Genomic DNA, 27,644 nt, shown 5'->3' with positions numbered 1-27,644 from the left:
CCACAACCATTTCAACAAGGGGAAGTAGCCAGCATGGCTGGATTTTCAGAGTTTTCAAAGGGATTAGAAAGAAATGTGAAACCACTTTATTTTTAAGTCACTAACTCATCCGCTAACTCCAAATCTAGAACTGTGTGGGGGGCAGTCTGTGTCTCATTGCCGCCTTAGACCAAGGGCCCCGGGCGGAGACCCGAGGGCAGTCTGTGTCTCATTGCCGCCTTAGACCAAGGGCCCCAGGCGGAGACCTGAGGGCAGGACCCAGCAGAGGCTGTTCTCCTGGCCTCGGTGGGGCCACAGCCTGAGGTCACAGCACCTGAGGGGCCATAGATCTGTGTATTGTTATGACAGTGTTAGCTGGTGATGGGAAATTGTCTTCCATTCTCAGGCTCAGAACAGTACAGCTTCCTGACAAATGGAACTCCAGGGCAAGGGCACCTTTCCCTAGTGGGTAAATGCAAAGTAACTGTAGGACCAGCAGGGGTGCCCCTGCCCAGGATCATGGGTGTAAACCCAGTGAGAGTATAGCCCTTCTCTGATGTGGCTCTGGCAGCAACCCAGTGGACCCCAGCATGCTCACTCGGGGGCATTAACTGTCTTTGTTCGAGTCTGTTGGTCTGTTAAGGAATGTTAAAAATAACAGCTGGATCCTGAAGTTGTAAAAGCAGCCAGCACAGTTCATCACGGTGGACCCGCTCAACTCGCCTTTACCGCTAGAGTGACCGCTCGGGAAGGGTTTGGTCACAACCACTGGTGGCTCTGCCTGGTCCAGCCTTCAAAGGGCGCTGCAGACCGGGCTGTTCCTTCATCTGGGCTGCCCTGTGTGCTTGTCTATCACATTTATTTTACTCTTCTCCAATCTGGGATACATGCATGTGAAATTAGATCAGAACGTACCTGGTGGGAACAGCAGAGTATCTCCTGTAGCTGCCGCATGGTGCCCACAGCACACGGCTCCCAGGCCCTCGGGACTGTGACAGATTCGATAGTGTGATGGCTGCACGGTGTCAGACATTCTCTCACTGGACTAATCCCGTGATTCAGATTATCTCCACTGCACCTGGATGGAGCTCCTGAACCTGAGGACGTGTGTGTGTCCTGGTATAGTTTTCCTCACAGCTTTTCGGCTTGGGAACAACTTGTGTCTCACAGCTTTGGGGCCAGGGATTTGGGGTCCACGGGTTGGGATGGATTTGGCTGGATGAAGCTCCTGTACCGTGAGGCCTTCATGGGGCTCGAGGTCTGCTGGTGGATGGGCTGGGCTGCAGGTCCCCGATGTGTGCCTCCTGGGTTGTGGGCCCACGAAGGTATTGGAAGGGCATCTGTGCTCGGGCTGTGAGACAGTGTTAGGAGCGGAAATGCCGGTCCGAGTCCATGGTGTGTGGAGTTCTAGCCTTGAGCCAGGTGGGGCCTCCTTGTTCACACCACCTTCTCTGCTGAGATGCTTCACAGCGGTTGTGATTTGTGCCCCGCTTCTCGTGGTGGACGGGACGAGACGTTGCCACATGAAGTGTGTTTGTGCACCCCTTATAGAATGAACACGACGCGCGCCCAGCCCGCTTTTCCTGCCTCCTGTGTGAGGCTAGCAGAGGGTTGCTCCAGAACAGTGTTTCTCGTGGAGGACTGGTGCGCTTCCCTTCCAAGTAAATTCTGAGAAGTGTGCCTTCTGCCATATTTCCATTCGTGCCACAGCTCCCAGGGAACTCGGAGCTTAACTGATCACTGAGTCACACATGTTAGGGCTGGATAGATATAATTTTCTTCTTTTCATTATATTTTGAACTTTTAATTTCCATGTGAACAGCCTTATTTTTTGAGAGAGAGAGAGTGTGTGTGCATGCAAGAAGCAGAGGGAGAGAGAGAATCCTCAAGCCGACTCCCTGCTAAGCACGGAGCTTGACCCGGGGCTCGATCCCACAACCCTGAGATCATGACCTGAGCTGAAACCAAGAGGCCTGGATGCTTAACCGACTGAGCCACCCAGGCGCCCCGTAAACAGCCTTATTTTATGCTTGTCTTCTCCCTACCCCATTACCTGTATTACAGATTTCTTGGAGGAAATCTGAAATGTGTATTAAGTGGTTCTTCCTGCATCATGATGCCCTGGAGGCAGAGGAGGCAGGTGTCTGATGACGGTGGCGTCCAGGCAGCTCAGCATGGAGTTTTCAGACTGAATCAGTGTGCGGTAGGGGAGGCTGCTTATAACTTGATTTAGAAATCCAGTTTTGTCTGTTTTTATGGAGTTTTGTTCTATTTAACGTCAAGTGATAAAATAGCAAGGTATTCAAAAATATATGTTCAGGGAAATAGAATATTTTCATCCTGAAATTGATCTTTTTGGGGAGATAGGCTCTTATGTTGTTATAACAAGCTATGCTGGCTACCAGACTCTGGGCCGTTTAAGTATTCTGAACCAGAATGACCGAAAGACCTGCGTAAATTCTCCCACAGTGTTCCCCTTCCACACGTGGAGGCCACTGGGCGGGGAGGGCCCACTAGGCCGTGTGGATGTGGTGGATCTGAGCACATGGAGGAGGAACCCCGGAGGCTCACAGCTAGAAGGAAGGTGCTTAGTAGAGCCTCCCTCTACATGCTTCCCTCTGATGCTCCTCCCTTCCTTCCTCCACCCTTCTCTTCCTGGGGATGTTGAGGGCACTCCAGCCTCTGTGCTGGGTGCTGGAGGGCAGCAAACAAGATCAGACCCCTCAGAGGTGATGCAGCTGCGTGCTGTCGCCAGCGTCATTCTTAGGGCACTGGGGTCCATGACCTCCAACGCCCCCTTTCGGGGTAGGGATGGCCTTGCTCCTCGGCACCCTTGAGGCCCTCCAGACTGGACAGAGGCTTCTTTATCAGGCTGAACCCCACCCCCCACCCCCCCAGCAGCAGCGAGGCATGGGCGTCCACACATGGGTCTTCCCTCTCTCTGGTTGAGCGGGAGGCTGAGGGTTCGGTTTTTCTGGCACAAGGATTGTTAGCAATGGTGGCTCGGGAACAAAGACGCTTGTAGAACACAACCTCTGTCGTCCTTACCCAAGGCTTCGTTCCTGGATGTCGGAACCAGAGTTGCTCATTCAGTGTCTTTTGTTTACTGTTTCTTAAGACCTTTTACTTCTGTTAGGTGTTTGGGGAAGGAATCAAGTTCCAAATGTGCTGTCTTCATCAAATCTGGTTCGTTCATAGCATACGTTCCAGACGTGGTCAGTAGGAGAAGGAGTCATATGAAAATGATCCTAATTTGGTTCTTAGAATGAAACCAAGGTTTGCTTTTCTTTTGCTTGGTGGTCACTTATTCATCCATTCACTCAGCAAATAATTCAGCACCTGCCGTATACTGGGACAGCTTTACTTTCCTGTGTAAATGTCTCCACGTGCTGAGAAGAGGGACATGTTTTTCCTTAGGGACAGAAAGGCACCGTAATACGCAGCCGGGCAGGGAAATGGCCTCCAGCCTTTGGGATAAGGAGTCAGTGTGGAAGGAGTGGTCATCTCTGCTGAATATGGTCGGGGTGGGACCCCCAAGAGCTGAGATGCCCACCCCCGTTCTGCAGCGGGGCTCCCAGCGGAGACTCGGGGAAACTCCTCATTCCCAGCCTGTTCGGTCCCGATAGGCCCCCAGCTTAAGGACCCTGGGCAGAGGACATGGCTGGGGTGTCTTTCCCTTCTCTCCGCACGGTACCCACCATGAGGAATGGCAGCTACTATTGCTTGTATTCTGAGGTTCGTTGGAGAAGAAACAGGAACGAAGTCCCAGTTCTGTATTTTCCACCAGCGATCATCTCTCATGAGACTTTCAGACAAGTTTCTTTTCTCCTTTGAAGAAACACAGGAACTTGCAGCTAAATATCTCATTTGTTGCAAAAAAAATTCCAAAGGGAAGCATGGTAACCCTGATTCCCATCATAAAGTTGTCCTCCGAGAAGTCCACAACGTCGGGCTGGTTTTACGGTTAAAGATTTGTGAATGCTGCGAGAGTGACCAGTTCCCAAACCAGAACCGGAAGACAGAAGGGTTCGTTTTGGGGCTGGCGTGTGTGAGGTGACTGCTTTGTTGGGTCAGCTCAGCAGGAGGAGCCCTGCGTCCGCTCCTCTTGCCCCTCCGTACCTGCCCCCTCTCTCTGGAGATACCCGCGAACCTCGTTGTGCCCTTTGATGCCTGCGGATGGACACACACCCTGCATGCGTGTGCATATGGCCTTTCCCGGCTGCCGGAAGTCTTCAGAAAGTCTGTTTTCTGACATTTGACAACAAACTTGAAGCTTGGCTCAGACTCATGGCCGCTTACCAGATCGGCCATGTTTTCACGGCTGGACTCCCGTAGACATGGTGTGTTCTGGAGGATTGTACTGTTGTGGTTCTGCAAGAAAACATTCATTGTTATTTCCTTCTTCACCCGCTAGGAGCCTTTGATGATTCCCAAAAGAAACACCTCTGCAATCTTTTAAGTTAAAAGCTTCTTGGAGCTGGAGGAGCCTTGGAGAGCTACTGTGTTCTCGTGCTCTTACAGTGGGGGAAACTGAGGCTTGGAGAGTCAGGTCTCATGTTCTGGCTGTGCGCAGGAAGGGACCACGTGCGCTGATCACAGCCGCTGCTTCTGGAAATCCCGAAGGAGCACTCTGCTCAGAAATAAGCTGCATTGGCACAGAAAACCCCCACCCCGTTGCATGGGGGCCTGTAACGACATTAAATGAAAAGTCAAGAAAGCTCCAAACAAACTGAGTTCGTCTCTGCCCTCTTGGAGGCTCCGGCGTGCCCGATGGCAAACTGGCATCTTTTAAATGAGCTTGTTTCCCCCAAGTGAGTTAACGGCTGTTTTTGTTGGGAGGTTTTGGTGCTGAGTTCTGAGGAGCTCGTGCTCTGGTTCAGGGTTGGTTTCTGTTGCTTTTTTCAGTTTTGACAAGAATGAGGCAGTTTGGTCCTTTATGGTGCTACAGGTGTTAGCGGCTGTGCCTGGGTGGTCGTTGGCACGGTGCTGGACTCTCGGAACTGCCCAGTCTTCCATGCACGGGCTCGGCTGCCTGCGGCTGTCCCAGAAGATGCAGAGACAGGAAAGGCCTCTGAGAGGCAAGAGTGTGTCCAAGGCTTTTCTTCCTTGGAGGGGACGTCGCCTGGGCGTCCAGTCGCAAGCTGCCTGTGAGCGGGGCTGTGGCCCTGCTGTTCATGCCTGTGAGCTTCCAGTAGAGGACGCTAGATTGCGGTGTTGATAATGATCTCTCGATAGACCCAGGGTCCCAGGAGGAGTTGAGGAGTCGCTGCGTTTTCTGCAGGGCCGGCTGGGCATGCTGCTGCCTGCAGGTTTCCCCTTCGTGTGGGGGAGGGGCCATGGGAGGGAGACACTTGACCTACAGCGGGTCTCCCCTCGGGACTTACTTCTAACTGGCTAAGCGCTCTGTATTTTAAACAGCTGGAAGGGTGCCCGGGTGGCTCAGTCGGTGAAGCATCTGCCTTTGGCTCAGGTCATGATCCCAGGGTCCTGGGATCGAGCCCGGCTTCAGGCTCTCTGCTTAGTGGGGAGCCTGCTTCTTCCCCTCCGCCCTTGCTGTGTGCTCACTCTCTGTCCCTCTCTCAAATAAATAAATAAAATCTTTAAAAAAATAAACAGCTGGAGTTCATAGTTTCGTCAATAAAAAAGAGTCCTCCTCCTTAATTATTGCCCCAGCTTTGATCTAATACTGTCAGATCAAATTCAGAATAAAACAAGCCAGGGGATGAATGGGTTAGCGGACTGTGGTCCGTCCGTACTACGAAATATCACGTAGCCTTGACAAGGAAGGGAGTCCTGACATTTGCTACGACACACGTGAACCTTGAGGCCATTGTGCTGAGTGAGATAAGGCCGTCACAGAAGGACAAATACTGAACGATCCCACTTCGGTGAATGACCTAGAGTAGCAGGATTCACAGACGCAAAGTGGAAGGGTGGGTGCTGGGGAGGGGAACGAGGACGTGTTTAGTGGGTGCAGAGTTTCAGTTTTGCACGATGAAAAAGTTATAGAGGTTCGTTGCACAACAGTGTAAATATGCCTAACACTACTGAGCTCTGCACTTAAAGGTGGTTAAGATGATACATTTTAAATTGTATGTACCTTACCATAATTTGCACATTTAAAACAAGGGGGCTGGTGTGAATAAAACAAACAATCCTAACTGTAGGCTAATGGATCCCCACTTCTATCAGTTTGTTTCGGAGGGTGGAGGGTACGTGTATTACCTCTCATTCTAACACCACACAGGTATTCTCTTTGGTATTTTGACTTGTGGTAGCAGGAAAGACATTATAAAGAGCTAGTAATGAGTGTACAAAAGAGAAAGCAGTGCATTGCTATGAAATAAATTCATTATTTGGAAATGTGCCTGTGATTAGCAAGGGAATGAACTAGTTCTATGCTAAGTTGATGGTATATTTACATTTGCTTTTTAGGTGAAGCCAAAAATCTTCCCACTTACCCTGGGCCAAACAAGATGCGAGATTGCTACTGCACTGTGAACCTGGACCGGGAGGAGGTTTTCAGGACCAAAATTGTGGAGAAGTCACTCTGGTAATGTCTGCTGTTCCTTTACTCGATCCGTTTTCCTCTGTGTGGAGAGCACCCCGAACACGGGTGCCGTTTGCCGCTGTCCGCGCTGCTCCGTGTGAGTGAGGCACTGGGACATCCACACGAGCTCCTGCTTTCAGGGCAGTGCTGCTGCCGTCTTGGTGGCAGACGATGGTCTTCCCAGATGCTCGTGCCGCCCAGGACCGAGCGGCCTGCAGGTGCCTGGGGGAGCTGTTGCCCGGTACTGGGCGCGTGTGGGCACCGTCTAGTCAGAGATGAGCTGCAGGTGTGTACCCAACACAGCACCAGTCAGACATTTTGAGAGGTGAATATTTGGGAAGCTTTTTTTTTTTTTTTTTACCACCTTCCTTTAAATTTTCCTAGAGAGACATATCTGAGATGGGTGTGGAGGTAATACTCACTGAGGAAAGGGGGCCTGGACCGCGTTCACGGATAGCGTTAGAGAAGGTCCGGTCAGAAGGAGCAGCACCTAACAGGTCCTCAGACTGAGGAATTTGCCACGCGGTAAGCACCTCGGTGCGCCTCAAAGTCAGCTGCGAAGGGCCACTCACCCCTGGAGGTCTCATCGACACTGACGTCTGCCCAGGACATGTAGGGTGGGCCGTAATCTTCATTTCTGACAAGCTCCCGGGATGCTGCTCCTGGACCACACCCCAGGGACAGGAGGTGAGGGCACCCTGAAAGTTGCAGCAGTTTACGTGGGGGGCGGGGAGAGAGGACCCAGAAATGCGAGTGTTAGCGAGGGGTGGGGATCGTGGTTTGCAGCCCGGGTGAAGCCAGCAAAGCTGTAGTGGGGTCCCGAGCAAGTCTCTCATCATCGAGTTGTTAGTGGAGTGGAGAAGGGTCCCCACGAAGCCCGCGACTGCCCCTTCAGGGTTAGAATTACGGGTTGTGTGCACCCGTGCAGACAGCTGTTTGAGTTGGAGAACATTTTTAGCTGAAGAATTATCTCCTTGCATATTGGTCCTTCTACAAGGGAAGAAACAGCACGTTCTGACCACTGACTGAACTTAGTGTTTACAAACCTGTTAGGGATCTCCTGCTCCTGAAATGGGGAGACACCTTTCGATCTCCGTCTGCTCCGGGCCCCCAGCACCGGGAGGCGCTCCTGAGGCCGAGTGGCCACAGTTGTGTGTGTGCCGGGCGTGCTCAGGAGTCTCAGAAATAATTTGTTGAAGAAAAGCAAAAAGCCTGAGACGTTTGTCAGGAGTCAGGTCTGGCTTTGGGGCTGGTAGTGAAGGTGCTGCCAGGGAGGGTGATGTTACTGAACCTTCTGGGTGACTTCCGTTATCCTGGCGCCAGACAAACCCTTTCTGTGTTCACGTGGTTGGTGTCAAGGCCTGGAGGTCATAAACCTGGAAAGTAACTGTGGTCTCGGGGAGGCTGGGCCCTCCCCAGACGTGCTGAGCCAAGACCTCTGGGAAGGGAGTCTATTTGGGAACCTCTGTTTTAGGCAAGGTTGAGAATGGGGGTCATGGTCTTCAAAACATTTTAGACAAGTTTAGAAATGGAAATCGTGGCAGTTCCTGGCTTTGGTGGTACTAGAAAATGGGAGGCTCAGAGCTAAATAAAGATAATGATGTCATAATACTGTCCTCTCGGAAAATCAGCCATCTGAGATACAGCCAGAATCAGGTGGTAGCCCCCAAGATGGTGTCCCAAGGAGCCAGTTAATTCTAGTCGGTGCCCTGAGGTAATGGTTTGGACTTGGAAACTTCATGCTCTCCTTACAGACAGTTTTAATGACCTTGGCTATTTTTGTTTACTTATTTATTTATTAGTTCAATGGATATTTATTTATTTTTTAAAGATTTATTTATTTATTTGAGAGAGAGAGAGAGCGAGCGCACGTACGTGTGGGTGAGGGAGGGGCAGAAGGGGAGAATCTGGAGCAGACTCCCCACTGAGCTTGGAGCCTGGTGCGATCCCAGGACCCTGAGATCCTGACCTGAGCTGAAACCAAGAGTCAGACGCTTAACTGACTGAGCCACCCAGGCGCCCCTCAATGAATATTTATTGAATGCTTCTCTGATGTACCAGACAAGGAGAGGGTGCTGCCAACAGAAAGTTAACCCTGACAGCAAAGAAAGACGCTAACACAAAATAATTCCAGCAGCTTAAAAAATATGGGTGCACTTGGACATTTAGTATCGAGGCAAAAACAGTATTCACACTGGTGGACCTTGAGAGCTGGTAGCCCCAGAGTTCTGCTCCATAGTGTAAGGGTGAAAAGGCAAGTCAACGCACCCATAAAAGAAGTTAGCAAAAGCTCTCTTGTGAGTTTGCAGGCCTGAATCCGTACCGTGTCTGTGATCCGAAAACCTCAGTCCGCGCACATGCGTTACCGTAGTCCTGGACTCGTAGTTTGTAACGTCCACTGAGGTGACGAAATGCCAGTCAAAACAAATCCAAACGTACCCTTCAGTCCAGGCCTCAAAGACTCTTCCTCTGTGATTGCTGAGGAGAAAATACTCAAAGAACATAAGGAGATAAAGTGTCGTGTGCCTTTGCCAAGAAAAACAACAGACTAAGAATCAGACCTGCCGAGTTTGCAGAGCGTCAGCCAACAAAGTTTAGTGAATTTGAAGTAATAAGAGACAAGACTAAAAACATGAATGGGATGAGAAATGCTAAAGAATGATGAACCCAGTTTGCAAAAGAACCAAATAGAATTTCCAGAAAGGAAGAACACAAGAATTATGAAAACATCACTGGACGAATAAATAGCTGACCAGGTGTGGCCGAAGGGAGAAGTGGTGAATGCGAAGCAAGCTCGGAATACACCTCAGGTCGGCAAAGAACTGGGAAAGATGAGAGAGGTTTAGGGACAGGACGGCATGGTGTCCACACACGTCTCGTGAGGACCCGTGAGGTGAGAGGCAAGAAGGGTGGGAGCCCTTCTGGGGCTCTGGGGCCCACCCACCTGAGGATAGCTGGAAGAAGGCAATATTTGAAGATTCTGGCTCGAGTGGCCTTGGCTGGAGCCCAGAAGCAGAAGACCCATCTGGAGGCCTGTGCCGATGTTGAGGCCAGAGGAGGAAGGCCCAGGCTCCAACGGCATCTGCCAGTGAGAAGGAAGTGGGCACACTGGGAGCCAAGATGGCCACCAGTGTGGGCAGGGGTCGGTCATCACCTCCGAGGAAGTCCCCTCCTCGCCTGTGCCATGGCCGAGGAGTCTTGCCTCTCCCCAGCATGCTTCCACCGGCCTCAGCGTTTCCTCTCAGATTGGATGCTCCATTTGGCTGAGTCACTGTGGGAAATAAAGAGCTTCCACGTGGTCTCTGAACTCAAAAGAGCCAGAGGGCTTGGCGGCCTGGCCGGGCTTCTGGGGCAGGGTAGGTCTTGAGCTCAGCTGCTGCTTGTACCATCTTCAGACTCAGCCAGACGTGTAGATGGAATGTGTCAGAGAGAAGGGGACACACGTCTCCTTCCCTTCTTCTCCCCAGCGGAGGGTTGTGCCTGGGGTCCCTGGGATGGCGACTGTGCTGCACAGGTGTCCCCAGCACTCACTCGTGTCTACCCTTCGCTAGTGATTCCTCAGGAGGTATCGTAGGGAAAGGCCCTGGTTTGTTCTTTTCTTTCCTTTTGATGTGGGAGAGCAGGGGCTGGGGGGAGGCTCTGCTTCAGATCAGCTTGGAAGAGCTCGTTGGGTCAGACGCTGGGAGCACAAGCCCTTTCCTCCTGGCCTTGTCCCTTCTCCACAAAAGTGACTTTGGGCAAAGTTTATGTCTTGCTAGGAAAACTACTTTCCTGATGTTGAGGGTGAGCTTTGTTCACACGTAACTTTTGTGGCTATAATCGTGTCACCACTTAAACGGCAGCTCATCGTCTGCTTGCTGAAACTCGAGGCTCCAGGGCGTTGGGCGGCCAGGTCGGGGCTCACAGGCAGCTGGACGGCCTGGGTCATCTGCAGAGAGCACCTGCGGACCCCACCCATGAGAGTCTACCTCCTGCTTCCAAAACAGGGATGGGGAGGGTTACACCGTGGACGAAATCACCATTTTATCCAGTAAAAGAAGCGTATCCGTGTTACGTGCACAAAAGAAGTTAAAAGCAAGACCTCTGAGGTGCTGGGTTAACCTGCTCATGAGCAAGAATATTCCACAAAGTCCTAGTGTTTTCGTTTCCTTTTGTTAATGTATGTGATTATTGCGAGGATGACATTGCCTACTTTCCCACAAAGTCCCCACAACATGTACAAACAGCTTCGGGGTGGGGGAGGAGCTGCCCCACACTTCCTGATCTGACCCTCACGTGGCCGCTCTGACTGGGGGGGACCATGCTGAGCCGCTCCCCACGGTCGCTCCGGGACCCCCGCCCACGGGCAGTCACCGTCTGCCTCCTCTCACCTGGTTTCGTGTGTGTTGGGGGGGAAGGGGCCACCACCTGGTGCTGGCCTGCAGCCCTGACTTGTCTCCCTCAGAGGCCGGGCTCTGGCGGCTGCTCGCGGCTTCTCACCGTCTAGCGGGCACGGTGCTCCCAACGCGCAGGCCGTGCTTGTGTCCGTTGAGTGTGAACGGCAGGTCACAAAGCTGTGTTCACAGTGAGATTCCCTTTTATTCCAAAAATGGTCTGGAATCTGTGGACATAATGTCGGTGTGGTTGTTTTGGGGGGGGGGTAGTAGATTATAGGCGATGTTTTTGTTTTTGCTTTTTTACATAAGATTAGAAGTTAGGCAGTAAAATAACTGCTTTCTGGAGCAAAGTGAGGAGGGGTTAGCTCGTCACCATGTTTATCGACACGGGCGTAATTACAGCCCCTCACATCCTGTCGTTCCTGCTGAGCCCGTTCCCGAAGGAGAGGTCGTTCCCGGGCAGGATGGGTGCGCACTTCCAATCTGGAATTAAAGGGGTGTGTGGGTCTGAGACGTGGCAGCGCCTTTCTGCTCGTACTGAAAAATGTCAGTTGCTCGGAAACCGGCCCTGCGGTGCGCCAGGCACGACTCCAGCAGGGACGACCCCGAGGCTCACAGTCTTGCGGGGGAGAAGCTGTCTGGGTTAGACTCTGGAAGGGACGGTGAGGGTCTGTGGTTCGGGAACACAGACTCCATTTTCTTGGAGGTTTTTAATAAAAACCAAGTCGTTGACGAACACTGACTTTGATTTATGAGGCTGTACACATAACAGTTTCTCCTAACATTTACTTTTAGTTCTGATTTCTCCAAGTTTAAGTTTAAAAAAAAGTCTTTTGGACATAAATGCAGGCTTTACACAGTCCTTGCCAGTGGGAGTAGGTGAATTCATGCCCCACAATCTTGAGGTGCTCCAGGGGGATCCATCCCCCCCACTATTCTGGGGTTCTCCGGGCAGGGATTCATCCCCCCATTCTGGGGTGCTCCGGGGGGATCCATCCCCCCACTGTTCTGGGGTGTTCCAGGCGGGGATCCATCCCCCCCACTGTTCTGGGGTTCTCCGGGTGGGGATCCATCCCCCCCACTGTTCTGGGGTCCCCCACTGTTCTGGGGTTCTCCGACTGTTCTGGGGTTCTCCGGGTGGGGATCCATCCCCCCCACTGTTCTGGGGTTCTCCGGGTGGGGATCCATCCCCCCCACTGTTCTGGGGTTCTCCGGGCGGGGATCCATCCCCCCCACTGTTCTGGGGTTCTCCGGGTGGGGATCCATCCCCCCCACTGTTCTGGGGTTCTCCGGGCGGGGATCCATCCCCGCCACTGTTCTGGGGTTCTCCAGGTGGGGATCCATCCGCCCCACTGTTCTGGGGTGCTGCAGGCGGGGATCCATCCCCCCACTGTTCTGGGGTGCTCCAGGCGGGGATCCATCCCCCCCACTGTTCTGGGGTGCTCCAGGCAGGGATCCATCCCCGCCACTATTCTGGGGTGCTGCAGGCGGGGATCCATCACCCCACTGTTCTGGGGTGTTCCAGGCGGGGATCCATCCCCCCCACTGTTCTGGGGTGCTCCGGGGGGATCCATCCCCCCACTGTTCTGGGGTGTTCCAGGCGGGGATCCATCCCCCCGTTCTGGGGTGCTCTGGGTGGGGATCATCTCTCCATGGTCCTGCTCTAGGAGGAATCCCCAGTTTGGGTCCTGGTGCTTGGGGAAGAGTGTGAGCAGCTCTGGGTGTGTTTCCTGCCTGGTCCTGTGCCTGCCTGATGCTGACCTGGGGCTCCTCCGGCCGTGCCTGCCAGGCTGCCACCCTCGAATGTCTGTCCCTTGATCTGCGGCAGCCACCATGGACCCTTTAGTGCTTCACGCCCGCGTCCCAGCATGGAGCCCCTCGAGTGCAGGCAGCGATGGGCCCAGGTGACACTTCAGCCCAGCACAGGGACAGACACTGATCTGACTTCCGACTCTCTGCTTCCTGGGGGAGGCTTAGCTATGTCCCTCCTGTCCCTGCTGCAAGTGCACAGAATGCCACACGACATGACACGTGTCCCTTGTGGGACCAGAGCAGCTTTCATCGGGTGCTGCGCCTCCCTGGAGGCTGCTGTGAGTGGGTCGGGTGGTGACGTGAGTCAGGTCGGGGTTCAGCACAGAGGCTGAGCACGTGTCCTCCCGTGAAGACGCAGCGGGGGCTGGGGAGGCAGGCCACGCAGGGGTTCAAAGGAGGTCTGAAGGGAGTGAGAAGAAGCCAGGAGGGTTTCCTCCTGCCTCTGAGAGCGTGTGGAGGGGACTGGCAGTGGAGGCTTGTGCCTCCGAGGCTCCTTTCCGGAACCGTGTGTCACAGGCCTTCCTGGTGCCCGTGCCCGCTGCAGATGTAGACGCGGACGCTGCCGGCTCGGCGGTCCCTGTCGGAGCCTGCGCTCCACTTCCTCGGTGTTTCTGGTTCTTCTCCTGTGGACGTTTGAACAGTATTTGGTTTAGTGAAATTTTAATCCAGCTTTTAGTTAACGACTGAGGCACATTTTATTAGCTGAACTCTGAGCTGTTTGGAGATAGGCTGGTGCCCTTTCTGGAAAACCCACCCTGCCTGCCTGGCTCCTGGTCCATGTCGGGCTGTGGGGGAGGCCCTGAGTTCCCTCTGGGAGCCTGGATGCTCGGTCCCCAGTGTGGCCTTCTCTGTGGCATACGACCATCGTAAGAATGGTCCTCTACAGAAAGACTCGGAGTGGGGTTCCTTATTCTTGGGCAGCCTTTCCATCTTCCCCAAATCTGGAGCAGCTCAGGCAGCCCCGCCCCTCCGCTCCCCTGCCCAGATGTTGGGAAATGGACTCTGGCGTTTGCGACATAGCATGAAACCAGAGAAAACGAGGCGCACAGCTGTTTTCCCGTGAGCAAGCATCGTGGCCGCAGGGCTAGCAGCCTTGGTGTGGGTGGGGCGCTGCCAGCCTCGCGCAGATGCTGGGAAATGACTCATGGAGAAGTCCGCGGTTTCTCCGTGGGTTCCCGATGAGGCCTGTCTGAACCTCTGTTCTGCACATCTGGGCTCTGGGAGGAGTGGGAGGAAGGCAGGCGGTTTCCCCTTGTCGAGCTACTTACAGATCAGCTCCGTTTTCGGCAGGAGGATGTCATCTTCTCTCTTTGTGAGAGTTCACTGGATTTTGTGAAACTGCATTTGAGCTCCTCCCCGTAATTACAGAGGAAAGAGCTTGTCACTCCGGCCAGCCTCGGAGGCGGGTGCCGTGGTACACACTCACCCCTTTCTGTCAGATGCAGTATTTAAGGCAAGCCAAGTCCTTTGGGCTGCTTTTTTCTTTATTTGGAAAGAGGGCTCTGGAGCCCTAAGGCTGCAAGTGGGGCCGACTGTGTGGGGCATGAGTCATGCATCTGACTGCTGCTGACCCTGGCTGGGGACAAAGCGGGGTCTGTGTGGAGAGATAGCCCAGGTTAAGCTGCTAATGGGGAGGAAGGGGAGGCTGGGGGCTGGGGCCCCCTTTGAGTTCACCAGAAAGAAGACATTGTCTTGCCCGGCACATGGAGAAGGGCGGGGATGGGAGAACGCTTCGGTTTCCCTTCTCTCTGGGAACATGCTTCTGACTCTGCAGCCTGCGAAGAGCAAGTGCAGACTTTCCTGTTGACCCAGGACGGGGGTGGGGTTGTCCAGATGACCGTGTTGGTGTGTCCTGGGGTGGGGGACACTCGGGAGGGGTACCCGCTCCGCTTGCAGCCCATGTCCACCCTCCTGCCCCGGCAGACGTCACCGCTGCGCGGGCCGCCTCAGCTCCGGAGGGCAAGAGCCCTGCTGCTCTCTGCCGGGGCACATTTTGGAGAAGGCAGGACCACATGCCTGTCCTTGCCCAATGATAATAGAGAGCATTAACCACTTTGTGGTGTTTCCAGTTAAAAAGGTGTTTCTTACATGCCGCGTATCAGTTATTTATCTTCTCATCTGTGACACAAGTTGGAAAATTGTCAGTGGATTAACGTCCTGAGCATGAGCTGACATGGATATAGTGCGGGCCGGAGGCATTTCGGCAACAGCGTTCACACACGGTTGGTTGACACAGAGCCACACCGGTGATTTAAACTTTCCCCGTGAAAGCGTGAGGTTCATTTTGCCGTCAGATGAGCCAAGTTTGTACATGTTGGTAAGACTCCGTGTTGGTGGGCGCGTGGACTGAATCCGTCCTCGCTTTCTGGAGGGCCGCTCCGCGTGACGCCCCGGAGCCTTCCGACAGCGAGTACCCTTCCACCAAGCACGTGCGCCGTGGGAGCTCCTGAGACCACGGGACAGCCGTGCACCAGGCCACTCTGCTCCGGGCGGTAGGCTGGACAGTGCCCGTCGGGCTCGGGTCGGGCGAGAGTCCCGCAGATATGCTCCCTCAGTCCTCAGGGCTGTTTGGCAACAAACGTATTACGTACTTAGTTGGAAAGCGGTCTGTGGCGTGATATAAAGGAAAGGGTGAACTGTGCATCAGGGTAGACAATGTAATCCTACTTTTATTGTAAAAATATGTGTTTCCATCGTATCTATTTCTGTTCTATGTTCATAGATCTTCAGAGAAAAAAATCTAGGATATACCCTATAATGTTAATTCTGGTTTTCACTTTCTGACATCTTCATGTATTTTTAAAATTTTGGTTTTTAAAAAATGGCTTTATTGAGATATAATTCACATACCACATAACTGCCCTCCTTAAATGTACAATTCTGTGGCTTTCAGTATATTTGGACTTGTATCCATCAATTTTGGAGTATTTTTGTGTCCCTTCACAACCCGTTTCTTGCGGCCTTGGCCCACTTTCTGTCCTACAGATTTGCCCGTTTGGGGCATTTCATGAACAGTGTGTGGCCTTTTGTGGCTTCTCTCCCTAGCGTCATGATTTCAGGGTCGTCTGCGGGTAGCAGGTGTCCGAGCTTCGCTGCTCTCGGTGCCTCATGATGTTCCGCGGTGTGGACGGACCACACTTGGTTCACCCGTTCCCCTGCCGGTGGACGTTTGGGTTGTTTCCGCTGTTTGGCTGTTGTGAGCACTGCCATAAACTCGCATGCACAAGTGTTTGTGTGGGTGTGTTTTCCCACTGCTCTGGGCTGCACGTCTGGGAGTGGGCTTTGTCGCGCCCTTTCGAGGAGCTGCCGCAGTTCCGGTGTGCCTTCCTGCAGGCTCCGACTTCTCCACAGCCTCATGCTTATTATCATTATTTCTAGTTAAAAGTTATAGGAAGCATTCTTATCCGTGAATATTCCTTTTTTCAAAGCAAACAATTGAGAGCATAAAGGAGTAAAGAAGCACAGGGAAATTCTAAGAACATACATGTGAGTCTAATGAATCCACATACCGTGGAAAGCAGTGTCTTCCGGGGTACCTTGGTGAGTTTGTGTAGTCAGTGGGGAGCTGGTGCCTGCAGACGGGACCCGTCAGGACTCCGCCAGCCCCTCAGGAGCACGTGCTTACCACCAAGGCTGGGCGTCCTGCTGCCTTGAGTCACGTGGAACGTGGCTGCCTGCAGTCTGGCTCTCTCCTCAGGGTGCAGGCGCCCCCTTCGTGTTCCCGTGGCCTCTGAGGTGAAGCCTTGCCCGAGTGGCAGGCCTGAGGGTCTGGGATGGGGTTCTGTCTCGCTGAAGAGAATCCGTGTGCTGCCCGTGTGTAACACACGATTAATCTGGAGACTGTGATGACCTCGCAGCTGGTGTCAGTCTTGTGGGTGTGGAATGAAAGGTCTCCTCGTGGCCGGCCCATCACCCTGGAGAGGGTTCTCTGGGGTGAGTGAATTACGGTTGGTTCATGTGGAGTGTAGACGACTGGAGTCCCACCAGCAGGATGGGGTCCCGGGCAGTGGGTGGGACTGTTGGTGAGAGAAGAGAGCACAGTCTGGGTTCACGGGGGCTTTCCCCAGAGATACCTGCCACTGGACAGACAGAAATGTGTGGGCGTACGACTTCATGCGAGGCCTGGGGAGGCAGTTCTGATGTCTGCATGATGGCAGCTTCGTGGCACGGCGCTCTCCCCACCTTCTGACCCTCAGGACAACAGGGTCCCCCCTGCTCTAGTCTTGAGCCAGTGAGTAAAACGCACTCAGCCTCTCTGGTATTTCCGACGGCAGCTCCTGGGTTGAGCGCACTCTGCGTTGCCGTAGGCAGCTCTCTGGCACCTAGAATGCTTTTCCCTTTGTGGCTGCTTTCCTGGCTGTTGTCTGTCTCACATGGCCTGGTTCTTTGAGACCCCAGACCCCTGCCTGTCTCATGTGCTTCTGGATTATTCACTCTGGTGCTCCAATAGCCTTGGCCCTGCTGGAACACCGGCTTCCACCTTGGGTCCTCAAGGGGACACCGTTGCCTCATCTTCCCACTCTGCACACTCCAGGCCGCGGCAGCGCTGTCTGGAGAGAAGGGCTCAGGTGGGTTCTCAGCACTGCTGTCCCACAAACGTGGCTCCTCTGTGGCGGTTCATGTCTTCTCTGTCCCCACCCGCCCGAGCTGGCTCTCAGCTGCTGGCTGGAGGAGACGGGGATCCCAGCCCCTCTGTGCCCCCCCGTCTGCAGATCGGCCTGCACTGGCCACGTACCGTGGACACATTGCTGCTTGAGGGGGCTGATGACTGCTCTGCCTTTTCCATATTTCAAAGGCCCGACCACCTTCCTCAGCCACTGCTGGGCTGGGCTGCACGCAGCCCCAAACGTCGGCTCCCTCTCCCCGCCTGGCCACTCGAGCCTAGGGTGGGACTCAGGCAGCCTGTCGAGCGGGTGGAGGCCTGCCTGTGCCTTCTGCCCCCAGGGGCTGGTGCATCTCCAGCCTGGTGTGCTGGCACGGAGCCCAGCACCTGTCTGCATCTGTTTTTCTCATGGGGGGGTGTCTCCTTCTGGCCCCAGGAGGGGTCCGTTTGCTCCGTCTTCCCAGGGCTCCCTGGGCCTCCCTGGGCTGACCACGAGCTACAGAGTGAGTGGAAATGTGTCTGTGCTTCAGCAGCTGGGTAATTTTGACGGACACATCACGTGCCTGTGTCGAGGGAGAGTGTACTGTTTGCTGATGGGGCAGGTGGTGGGAAGCAGACACGTGGGGCGACCCCACATCATGCCACGAAAACCACCGTTCGAGGGAGCTGTGGCATCAGTCAGACTGAGAGGCACTGACAAGGAACAGCGCTAATGCCGGCATGAGCGGCCCTTTCTGACGCTGAGTGCGGCGTGCTGTCTGATTTCAGAGACGCTCCGATGTGGTGGGGGGATCGTCCCAGGACTGATAAAGTAAACGGGCTGGAGCTGGGAGCCGCCCCGCCCTCCTCCCCCTGTTCTGGGGACGCATCCGTGTCCCACACGGTGAGGTTCCGCCACGGGGCACCGCGCTGTCCGCCTTCTGTGTGGTCGTTCCAGCTTGAGCAGGAGTGCACGTCCCTCCTCTGACCGACAGCATACCCTGTTAGCTTTCCTGACTGCGTTTCCTGCTTTGGGCCTTGACCGCGTAGCTTGTGTGCAAACGGAATCCCATCAGACTCCAAGGCAGCGGTGGGTGTGCGTGCCGCACGGTGAGCTGCCGACCATCTTGTAACCAGCTGAAGCCACTTTGGTGCCCAGCCGTTTCCAGCGTGTGTCCACCGTCTGCGGACTCAGCCCGGCCTAGCCGAGCAGTTGGGGGGCTGTTTAATGACCTCGACTGGGGTTTGCAGTTCACGTGGGGTCTCTGTGCACAGGGGCTCATGTGCAGGGTCCGTGTGGAGGGTCAGCCGGGGTGCAGGGGTCCTCTCCCCGGTGTTGGGTGTGGATTTCACCCCGACTTCTGGGGACAGAGGAGCATGGTCTGAAACTGGCACGCTGAGTTTGACGCGCATGAAGGGAGGCCTGCCAGCCGCTGCCCCGCACGTTCCAAGCGTTGTCGAGGTCCTGGGGCGTTGGTGCCAGCCCGGACACACACACTGGACCTCCTTCCCACCGCCCGGAGCTCTCCGCCGGCACCGCGGGCTGCTCATTCAGGGTGATGGGCCTTGGGACCGACAGCGGGGACCACGATTGTACCCCAGTGAGCAAACAACAGTTCCACATCTCACGTGTAAAACGCAATGTGGCATGTTGCTGATACACATAAGAGCGCGATGCCATATGTGTGCCTGAGGCTGGTGCTCTGTGCGCCACCGCCGCACTGCCCAGCTCACCTAATGGAACCCATTCTGCTTGCTTCCCAGCCCCTTCTATGGAGAAGACTTCTACTGTGAGATCCCTCGGAGCTTTCGGCACCTGTCCTTTTACATTTTCGATAGAGACGTTTTCCGGAGGGACTCCATCATAGGTAGGTACTGAAATGAGTGTTTTCTTCATTCTCTCTGCCTCTTTTGGGCGGGGCCTCCTTCTGTCAGCCGCTAGCATCTCCTCCGGGCCATCTGCTCTGAGCCAGCAGTGCCTGCCAGCATTCTTGGCCTGCGCTCAGCAGCTCTGGGAGGTGGCAGTGGGTACCTGGCTGGCCTGGTGGTGGCGTCCCCCGTGCCCTGGACGGGCCTCCCGAGTCCCCCGTGCCCTGGATGCTTCCACGGGCTCCTCCGAGGAGCCAGTGAGCAGAGGACACACCCCTCGAAATCCCCAGATTGTACCTGTCCCTGACTCTGAGAGTCCTTCATGGGGATTGGAATGATACTGGGGTGCTCTCAGAGGCACTGGGCACTCTCAGGCATTGGGGTGCTCTCAGGTATTGGGGTGCTCTCAGGCACTGGGGTGCTCTCAGAGGCACTAGCATTTCGGTAGAGTGCTCCTGGGGAGGGAGGAGAGGTGTGGAACAGCAGAGCCGCGTGAATCAGGAGTGTCCTGTGTGTGGGCCCCACTGTGCACCCATGCAGACCGCCACCTGCATGGGGTTCCTACAGCGTGCTCCCAGCACCAGAAGGCTTTTAAACATGCCTCCGTTTTCTGACATGGGACCAGTCCTGCAGTGATGAGCTCGTGCTCAGCCTCTCTCCTCTGCTGCTGAGGAGCGTGTGACACCCCAGATACCCAGCTCCCATCCATGCTGGTGGACCCACATCCTCAGGGGCTGAACCTGGAACCCTGTAGTTCTGTGCAGTTCCTGGGGTGATTCTTGCAGTTAGAGGAAAACATGTACTGAGTGCATTTAATAGGTGCAGGGGCTTGTTCTGGGTGCTCTACGATAGGACTCCCTTAACCTTCACAGTCCTGAGCTGCAGGTCATGTTCAGCTGAGGGAGCTGGTACAGACAGGCCAGGTGACTGTGTTGGGTTAGCCCAGCTTTCACACCTGCAGCCAGGGTCTCAAGCCTTCACCTTGCTTTAGATCACGCATTGCAGACTTCACTTAGAGGCAGTTGTTGGTTGAATGTGGAGGCTGATGGGGAGGGAGAAGTCCAGGATGACTCCTGGTTATGGGTTTGCACCACCAGGTGAATGATGGGTGTCGGGACATACACAGGGCTGGAAAATGGTGGGTGTGGTCCTGGCAGAGGGTGAGGTGGGGGGAGATGGGGATGACGTGGTGAAGAATGAGTTACTCGGGCCAGGACGAGATACCATCTCCTGCCATGAGCAGAAACCCAGCATCACCATGTAGCACCCTCTCCCCATCATGTACCACCAACCATCCACCCTCCTCCACCATCAGACCACCACCATCCACTGTCCTCCACCATCAGACCACCATCCACCCTCCTTCACCATCAGACTCCAATTCACCCTCCTTCACCATCAGACCACCACCATCCACCCTCCTCCACCATCAGACCACCATCCACCCTCCTTCACCATCAGACTCCAATTCACCCTCCTTCACCATCAGACCACCACCATCCACCCTCCTCCACCATCAGACCACCACCATCCACTGTCCTCCACCATCAGACCACCATCCACCCTCCTTCACCATCAGACTCCTATTCACTCTCCTTCACATCAGACCACTCACCATCCACCTTCCTCCACCATCAGACCACCACCATCCACTCTCCTCCACCATCAGACCACCACCGTCCACTCTCCTCCACCATCAGACCACCACCATCCACCCTTGTCCACTATCAGACCTCCATCCACTCTCCTCCACCATCAGACCACCACCATCCACTCTCCTCCACCATCAGACTACCATCCACTCTCCTCCACCATCAGACCACCACCGTCCACTCTCCTCTACCATCAGACCACCATCCACCCTCCTCCACCATCAGACTACTATTCACCCTCCTTCACCATCAGACCACCACCATCACCACTCACCATCCACCTTCCTCCACCATCAGACCACCATCCCCCCTCCTCCACCATCAGACTACCATCCACCCTCCTCCACTACTAGGCTACTATCTACCTTCCTCCACCATCACCACCTACTCTCCACCATCATCTACCATCCATCATCCATCATATGTTTTCCACGTCCCCCACTCATCATGTAATATTTGCCATTCTCCAGCCCTCATCCTGTCCCTTCATTCACCATTTCTGTTCTACCACCCACCATCTTCCACTACTGTCATCTACCACTTCTAGCCCCAAATATGTCCCACCACCCAAAATCCACTTGGTGTAAACCCATAAAGCTGCACTCGTTCAGGACTCCCCATCCCCATTTATATCTGTCCTAGCCCTGGGCACATTTCTCATTTTGGGGAATGGAACTGTGTGACTGGGGTTTCTTCCACCTGAACAGGGCAGCTCTGCATGGCTCAGGACAACAGGGAGGCAGATACCAGCCTCAGGCCGGGGAGGCCCTTCTTCTGCAAAGCCTGTTGGTCAGAAGGGAGCATTCTACCTGTTGCACCAAAAGTTCCTTTTACCTTGTGCCTCCTGTGGTGGAGCCACCTTGAGCATGCTGCCCGCCCTGCATTCCTAGTGCAGCAAAGAAGGGTGGTGCTGCTGTTGACCCCTGGGTAGAGGTTTGGGCTATTTCCAGTTTTTCGTGGTTGTGAATAAAGCTGCCAGCAACACTCTTCTGCATTCTTTATATTGACACATGTTTTCATTTCTCTCAAAGAGACCGGAGAGGCGGATTGCTGGGGTGTCTGTAGGTATTGAAAGATGGCGGAATTTGCCATCGCAGAATATACACTTTGGCATAAGGTTTAATTTGAGCTGAAGGCAGTTGAGAATAAGCAGACACGAGAAAAGATCTCCAGCCTGCCCAAAAAGCAGGACATGAATTTGTGCAGAAGTTAATCACTGAGACAACCCTAGGGCCTATTAGGCTGGAAGTGACGCTGGAGGGGTCTACATAACCCACCTTTGTCTGCCACTGGCCCCTTCCTGCAGTTTGTGCCCTGGAAGCCCAATGGCCTTTCCTTGGTCTGTCTCTTCTCTGAAGCTCTGTTGTTGTTGTTTTAGGTTAAGATCCTACAGAACTTTGAGTTCTTGCTGCTGAGTTTCCCCCGGGTGTATTTGAGATGTGTTAATAAAGTTCCCTTTGTTGTTCTCTTGTTAATCTTTCTTCTGTTTCAGAGCCCGAGAAAACCTACAAGAGTGGGGTGAGGAAGGTTTTCCCTCCCCTACTGTGTGTGTTTACCTCTGTTAGAGACCTCCAAGCCATTCTCCCATATGACTGCGCCATCTTGGGTTTTCCCAGCCGCGCGCGAGTCCCAGGTGCCGCACAGCCTCCCAGCACTCAGAATTGTCAGTTTTTATTTTTAATCCATTTATGCCATCCTGATATGTGTGTAGCAGTATCTCATTGTGGTTTTTATTGCATTTTCCCATGAAAAATGAGGCGTAAATTCTTTTACAGTTTGTATTCTTGGCGTCATAGCTAAGAAATCTTTGCCTGCTCCAGGGTCATGGAGATTTTCTTCTTCTTCTTCTTCTTCCTTTTTTTTTTTTCCAAGAAAGCTTATGGTTTTAGCTCCTACATTTAGATTTATTTCAGGTGAATTGTACATCTGACACAGAGTTCATTTTTCTCCTTGTAAATGTCCAGTTGTGCTAGCATTGTTTATTGAAAAACTATCCTTTCTCCATTGAATTACCTGGGTGTCTTCTTGAAAATCACCCAGCTTTATGTCTATGGGCCTATTTCTAGCTTCTCTAGGCTGCTCCATTGATCTGTACCCCTTTCCCTGCTCCGATACCCACGGTCTTGGCGCCTGTGGCCTTAGCCAGTCTCAAGTCCGCAGTGTGAGCACGCCACCTCTGTTCTTTTTCAAACTTATTTTGCTATTCTAGGCCCTTTGAATTGTCGCTTACATTTTTTTTTTCAAAGATTTTATTTATTTATGTGACAGAGAGACAGCCAGCGAGAGAGGGAACACAGCAGGGGAGTGGGAGAGGAAGAAGCAGGCTCATAGCGGAGGAGCCCGACGTGGGACTTGATCCCAGAACGCCGGGATCACGCCCTGAGCCGAAGGCAGACACTCAACGACTACGCTACCCAGGCGCCCCTGTCACTTACATTTTTTAATCAGCTTCTCATTTTCCAAAACCACTGAGATTGCCTAGGTGTATAGATTAATTTGGGGGAGAATTAAAATCTTAACAAAATGGGGGGCGCCTGGGTGGCACAGCGGTTAAGCATCTGCCTTCGGCTCAGGGTGTGATCCCGGCGTTATGGGATCGAGCCCCACATCAGGCTCCTCCGCTACTAGCCTGCTTCTTCGTCTCCCACTCCCCTTGCTTGTGTTCCCTCTCTCGCTGGCTGTCTCTATCTCTGTCAAATAAATAAATAAAATCTTTAAAAAAAATAAAAATAAAAAATAAAATCTTAACAAAATGGAGTCTTTAGACCCTCCGGTAGGACACGTGCTTGGTCTTCCTAAATCTCTCTCATCAGTGTTTGTGATATGTTTCCAGCATATGCATCGTGTGTGTGTGTGTGTGTGTGTTTAAATTTACTCCTATGTATTTTATGTTTTTGATGGAGTAGACAAAGATTTTTTAGGTAGCACACCAGAGGCACAAGCCATCAAAACATCATTCTGTGAATGGTACTGTTGGGCTTTTTTTAAATTTCAGTCCTTATTCTCATTGCTTATATGCACAAATACAACTGATTTTTACGTATGGACTTTGTATTCTGTGGTCCTGGAACTGCCACACCTGTTCTAGCTTTTCTTGTAGATTTTCCTACAGATTCTGTGAATAAGACTTTCTTTCTTTCTTTCCAGTGTGTGTGTTCTTGTGTCCTTCCCTTGCCTCCAGGCCTAGCTAGGACACCATGTTGAACTGCAGTCGTTAAGAGCAAGAGTCTCTCCCACTGGCTTGTCTCAGGAAGCATCTGTCTGTCCCTCCTTACGTCTGACCTTAGCCGGCTTTCCTGCAGGTTTCACCCCAGTCCTCTGTACCTGGTTCCCCACATCACCTGCCCTCTGTTATGCTACTTGGCACATTCTCTCTTCTGAAGGCATGGGTTTTTTAAAGTGTGAAGGCAGGCAGCCCACCTCTGCCCAGATGAGACAGTGAGGCCCAGAGCAGTTTAGTGGCCTTTTGATGTCACTCACTCAGATAGATTGGGACACATGCGAGTAGATACTATAGTTCGCAGGTCAGCTATTCTCTCTGAACAGCATTTAGAAACACTAATATATATGGTTAAAAAGAACACATTTGTATACTAAGTAATGATAGATAAGTTGTGGGATTCATATAAGCATTAGATATGCAATTCCTCCCTATTTCAGCTAAAGCTTATAAAAACATTGCCATGACTTCATATTTTGAATCTCAAATGTAATCCTCTTATCCAGCTGAATTAATCACAGTCTGAAGATTTCTTTTTCTTTTTTTCAATGAAATATATTGCCCAATTCAATTCTTAGAATTTTTTTTTCATGTGGTTTTATTCCCTTGAGACTTTAAAACCACATTCCCACTGGGGCAAAAAGGATGGAGTTTGCAGGAGCTGCCAGGAGAGGAAGGACAGTCTTCTCTCATGCTGGGGGTGTGCGGGGGAGGTGAGAGGCAGTGGGGAGGCCGGGTGTTGGGGCCGGGGAGGACAGGTAGGGAAGGAGCAGGAGTCCTGAGGGACCCGTCCTGCCCTGTAACTTGGTGCTGCTGGAGGAAATCCCATATGGCCTGTAATTTGGGCTTCTCTCTGCACTTCTCTGAGTGTCCTCTGCGGACTTTTGCCTGCTCTGTGTCTCTGCACCTGCCTCTCTTGCTCTCTGCCTCCTGCCTTCCTGCCCACCTGCCAACTGCGAGCAGTGGCGTTACTGTGTCCTGCCGTCTGTGGCTGCACACAGTCTGGCTCCAGACGGCTCTCGGAGGTGAGAGCTGAGCCAGACAGGTCCAGGAGGGCAGTGGCATGGACGCCGGGGGCGCTGACACGTGTATCCACTTCAGGGGGGACACAAGTAACTGGCCTTGCCGCCGAGCCCTGGTGGGGTGATCCCAGGGTCTTTCCCAAGGCTGTTTTGTGGCTGGGAGGGGTGAGGTCCCTTCCCTTTGCGAACATGAAGTGATGTGAATGATGGCACAACTGGCAGGGAGATGGGCGCTGACGGCAGTCGTCCCGACTCCCCAGACCCCAGCCCTCTGCCTGTAGAATGGCTTTTCTGTACGTGTGCTGCCTTCCAGACCCCACCTGTGCCCCATGGGTAGGTCTCACCGCAGGGCAGGGCAGAGGTCGGCCGGCCGAGCTCTCAGGACGGGGTTGAAAGCTGTCAGGGAGGAAATCTTTCTCTCTACCCACTGAGGTTCTCTGGCAGGGCCTGTGACACTGGAAGAGAGGAACAGTTTCTTAGCGCCTGCAGCTTACGTCAGACGGGGGCCCCTCCCTGACGAGGACCATGAAGAGCTGGCTGGACTTGGGTAGGGGGGCAGCCCACACGCAGAGAAGCGACCCGACGAGGGGAGAGGATTAGGCTCCCAGGGGGAGAAGGTTGTGGGGAGGCAGGCACCTGGGGGTGAGTGAAGTCAGGTTTGTTCGTGTAGGACCGTCGTGGGGCACCTGTCTGACTTCTTCGCCGGAACACCTCCCGGGAGAGGGTCCATGACAGCCGTCACTCCTCACGAGTGTCTGTGTGCGGGCAGCTCTGGGAGGGCCTCGTTCCGCACCTGCTGGTTCTCATCTGCCTCCAGCTCAAGGAGGCCTATTTCGGGATGGCCTGTGCTGAGCTCCCAAGGACTCGACAGAAGGCAGCCTTTTCTCCTCCGAAAACCTCGTGTGGAGGAGCAGAACGGGCGGCGGCCCCAGCCAGGTCTCGGGAGAGGCCTTCCGGATGAAACGTTGCCGTTTAGCGCTCCACCCCGTTATCTGTTCTGGATTCTACTGCTGGAAAAAACTGGCCCTGGCCCTAGAGGGATCAGTTGTTCTGGGGGATTTCTTCCCTCTCGTGACTGCTTTTCCTCTGTGTCTGTGCTGTAGGGAAGGTGGCCATTCAGAAGGAGGACTTGCCGAAGTATCACAACAGGGACACTTGGTTCCTGCTGCAGCACGTGGACGCCGACTCAGAGGTGCAGGTGAGGCCTTGGTGGGCCCCGTGTGAGCGGAGGGGACTTTGGTCCTAACGGAGTGGCGGTTAGCAGGTCATCTTGTGGCGAACATAGGCTAGTGGGCTTTGTTTTTTCTTTTGGTTATTGTCACATAGCTTTCAAAGTATAAAATTCGGCACCTGGTGGCTCAGTCGGTGAAGCGTCTGCCTTCGGCTCAGGTCAGTCTCAGGGTCCTGAGATCGAGTCCCACATTGGGCTCCCTGCTCAGCGTGGAGTCTGCTTGTCCCTCTGCCCCTCCCCCTGCTCGTGCTCGCTCTGTCTGTCAAATAAATAAGTAAAAAATCTTGAAAGTATAAAATTCGAAAGGACAATAATTACACATAATTGAAGTAAAGAGAAAATACGGGCAGGCAGAAGTAAAGCTTGGACGGGAGTGATACGTGGAGCCTCACGCTGTAGGTCTGGTTGCCAGGGGGGCCTGCGTGCATTCCAGCTCCTGCACACAGCAAACAGGGTTTGGAGAGAAGTGACCAGTCACTGAGTTTCCCATCGTCTGAAGCTTCCCCGGGGCTCCACAGCCTCACCTGGGCCATGTGTCACCTGGGACTGACCCCCCATCCAGTGGAAAGGGCTTCCCCCTGCAGGAGAGACTGTGGGGCCAAGTTCCCACCCTCCCGTCCCCGTGATGGGGGCACTGCCCATGCCAGGCATCCGGGACGACACCCGTTGGGAGGGCGACCCTTGTGTAGTTCTAGCCAAGCTCCTCACCCCACACTGGCATCTGGAGTCCACAGTGGGGCACCCTGTCAGCACAGTGCCCCAACGTCAAGACACATGAGCGTTTTCATGCGTGGTCCCGTGAGTTGTCAGGGCACGGCCAGGGTGTGTGACCCAGCATAGCATCTGGCAGGCCAGGCTCAGAGCGCCGGCAGTGGTCCCCAGCAAGCCAGTTTCCTCCTCTGTGAATACCGGACAGTGCTTGATGCAGCAGGATCCCCGACATAGGTGGCCAGTGAGGCCTTCCCCCGCCCCGCCCGGCGCCCCTGCCCCCAGACACCTATCTAGCTGCTTGCCCTCCGCTTCCTTGTAGACCCGCAGGCTCAGGGGAGCTCTGAGGGGGAAGGCAGAGCTCGTGGGGCTTCTGGGATCCATCCACAGACTTGGAGAAAGAAGCAGTGGGAGGGAAGGGTTGAGGAGCTGAGCCAAAGAGAGATACTGTCCTGTGCCTCACACTTGATTCCGGCCAAGGGGCCCACATGTGCTGCAGAAATCAGCAGACACGGCAACTCCTGCAGGGGCCGTGTGCGCCGTGACAGGAGGCATTCCTGCTATGGCCATACCACCCTGAACGTGCCGGATCTCGTCTGATCTCGGAAGCTAAGCAGGGTCGGGCCTGCTTAGTACTTGGATG

General features: G+C 53.8%; 1 protein-coding gene across 5 annotated transcripts in view; it reads left to right on the top strand.

Moving 5' to 3' along the window:
- The window catches only part of RASA3 (RAS p21 protein activator 3), a 107,928-nt gene that overhangs the window by 36,736 nt on the left and 43,548 nt on the right, over positions 1 to 27,644 (top strand). For 3 of the 5 annotated variants that reach the window (XM_040624974.1, XM_040624967.1, XM_040624978.1), the window contains exons 2-4: positions 6,415 to 6,532; positions 19,064 to 19,167; positions 26,166 to 26,260. In XM_040624974.1, coding sequence (XP_040480908.1) covers positions 6,415 to 6,532; positions 19,064 to 19,167; positions 26,166 to 26,260 — 317 coding nt within the window. Of the gene's footprint in view, positions 1 to 4,393; positions 4,791 to 6,414; positions 6,533 to 19,063; positions 19,168 to 26,165; positions 26,261 to 27,644 lie in introns of all 5 variants that reach the window. The other 2 variants (XM_040624970.1, XM_040624985.1) reach the window with 2 other exon arrangements.

Source organism: Ursus maritimus, unplaced genomic scaffold, assembly GCF_017311325.1.
Source record: "Ursus maritimus isolate PB19 unplaced genomic scaffold, ASM1731132v1 scaffold_10, whole genome shotgun sequence".
Taxonomy (NCBI): domain Eukaryota; kingdom Metazoa; phylum Chordata; class Mammalia; order Carnivora; family Ursidae; genus Ursus; species Ursus maritimus.
Note: the sequence above shows the minus strand (reverse complement) of the source record. Positions and strands in the feature narration are given on the sequence as shown.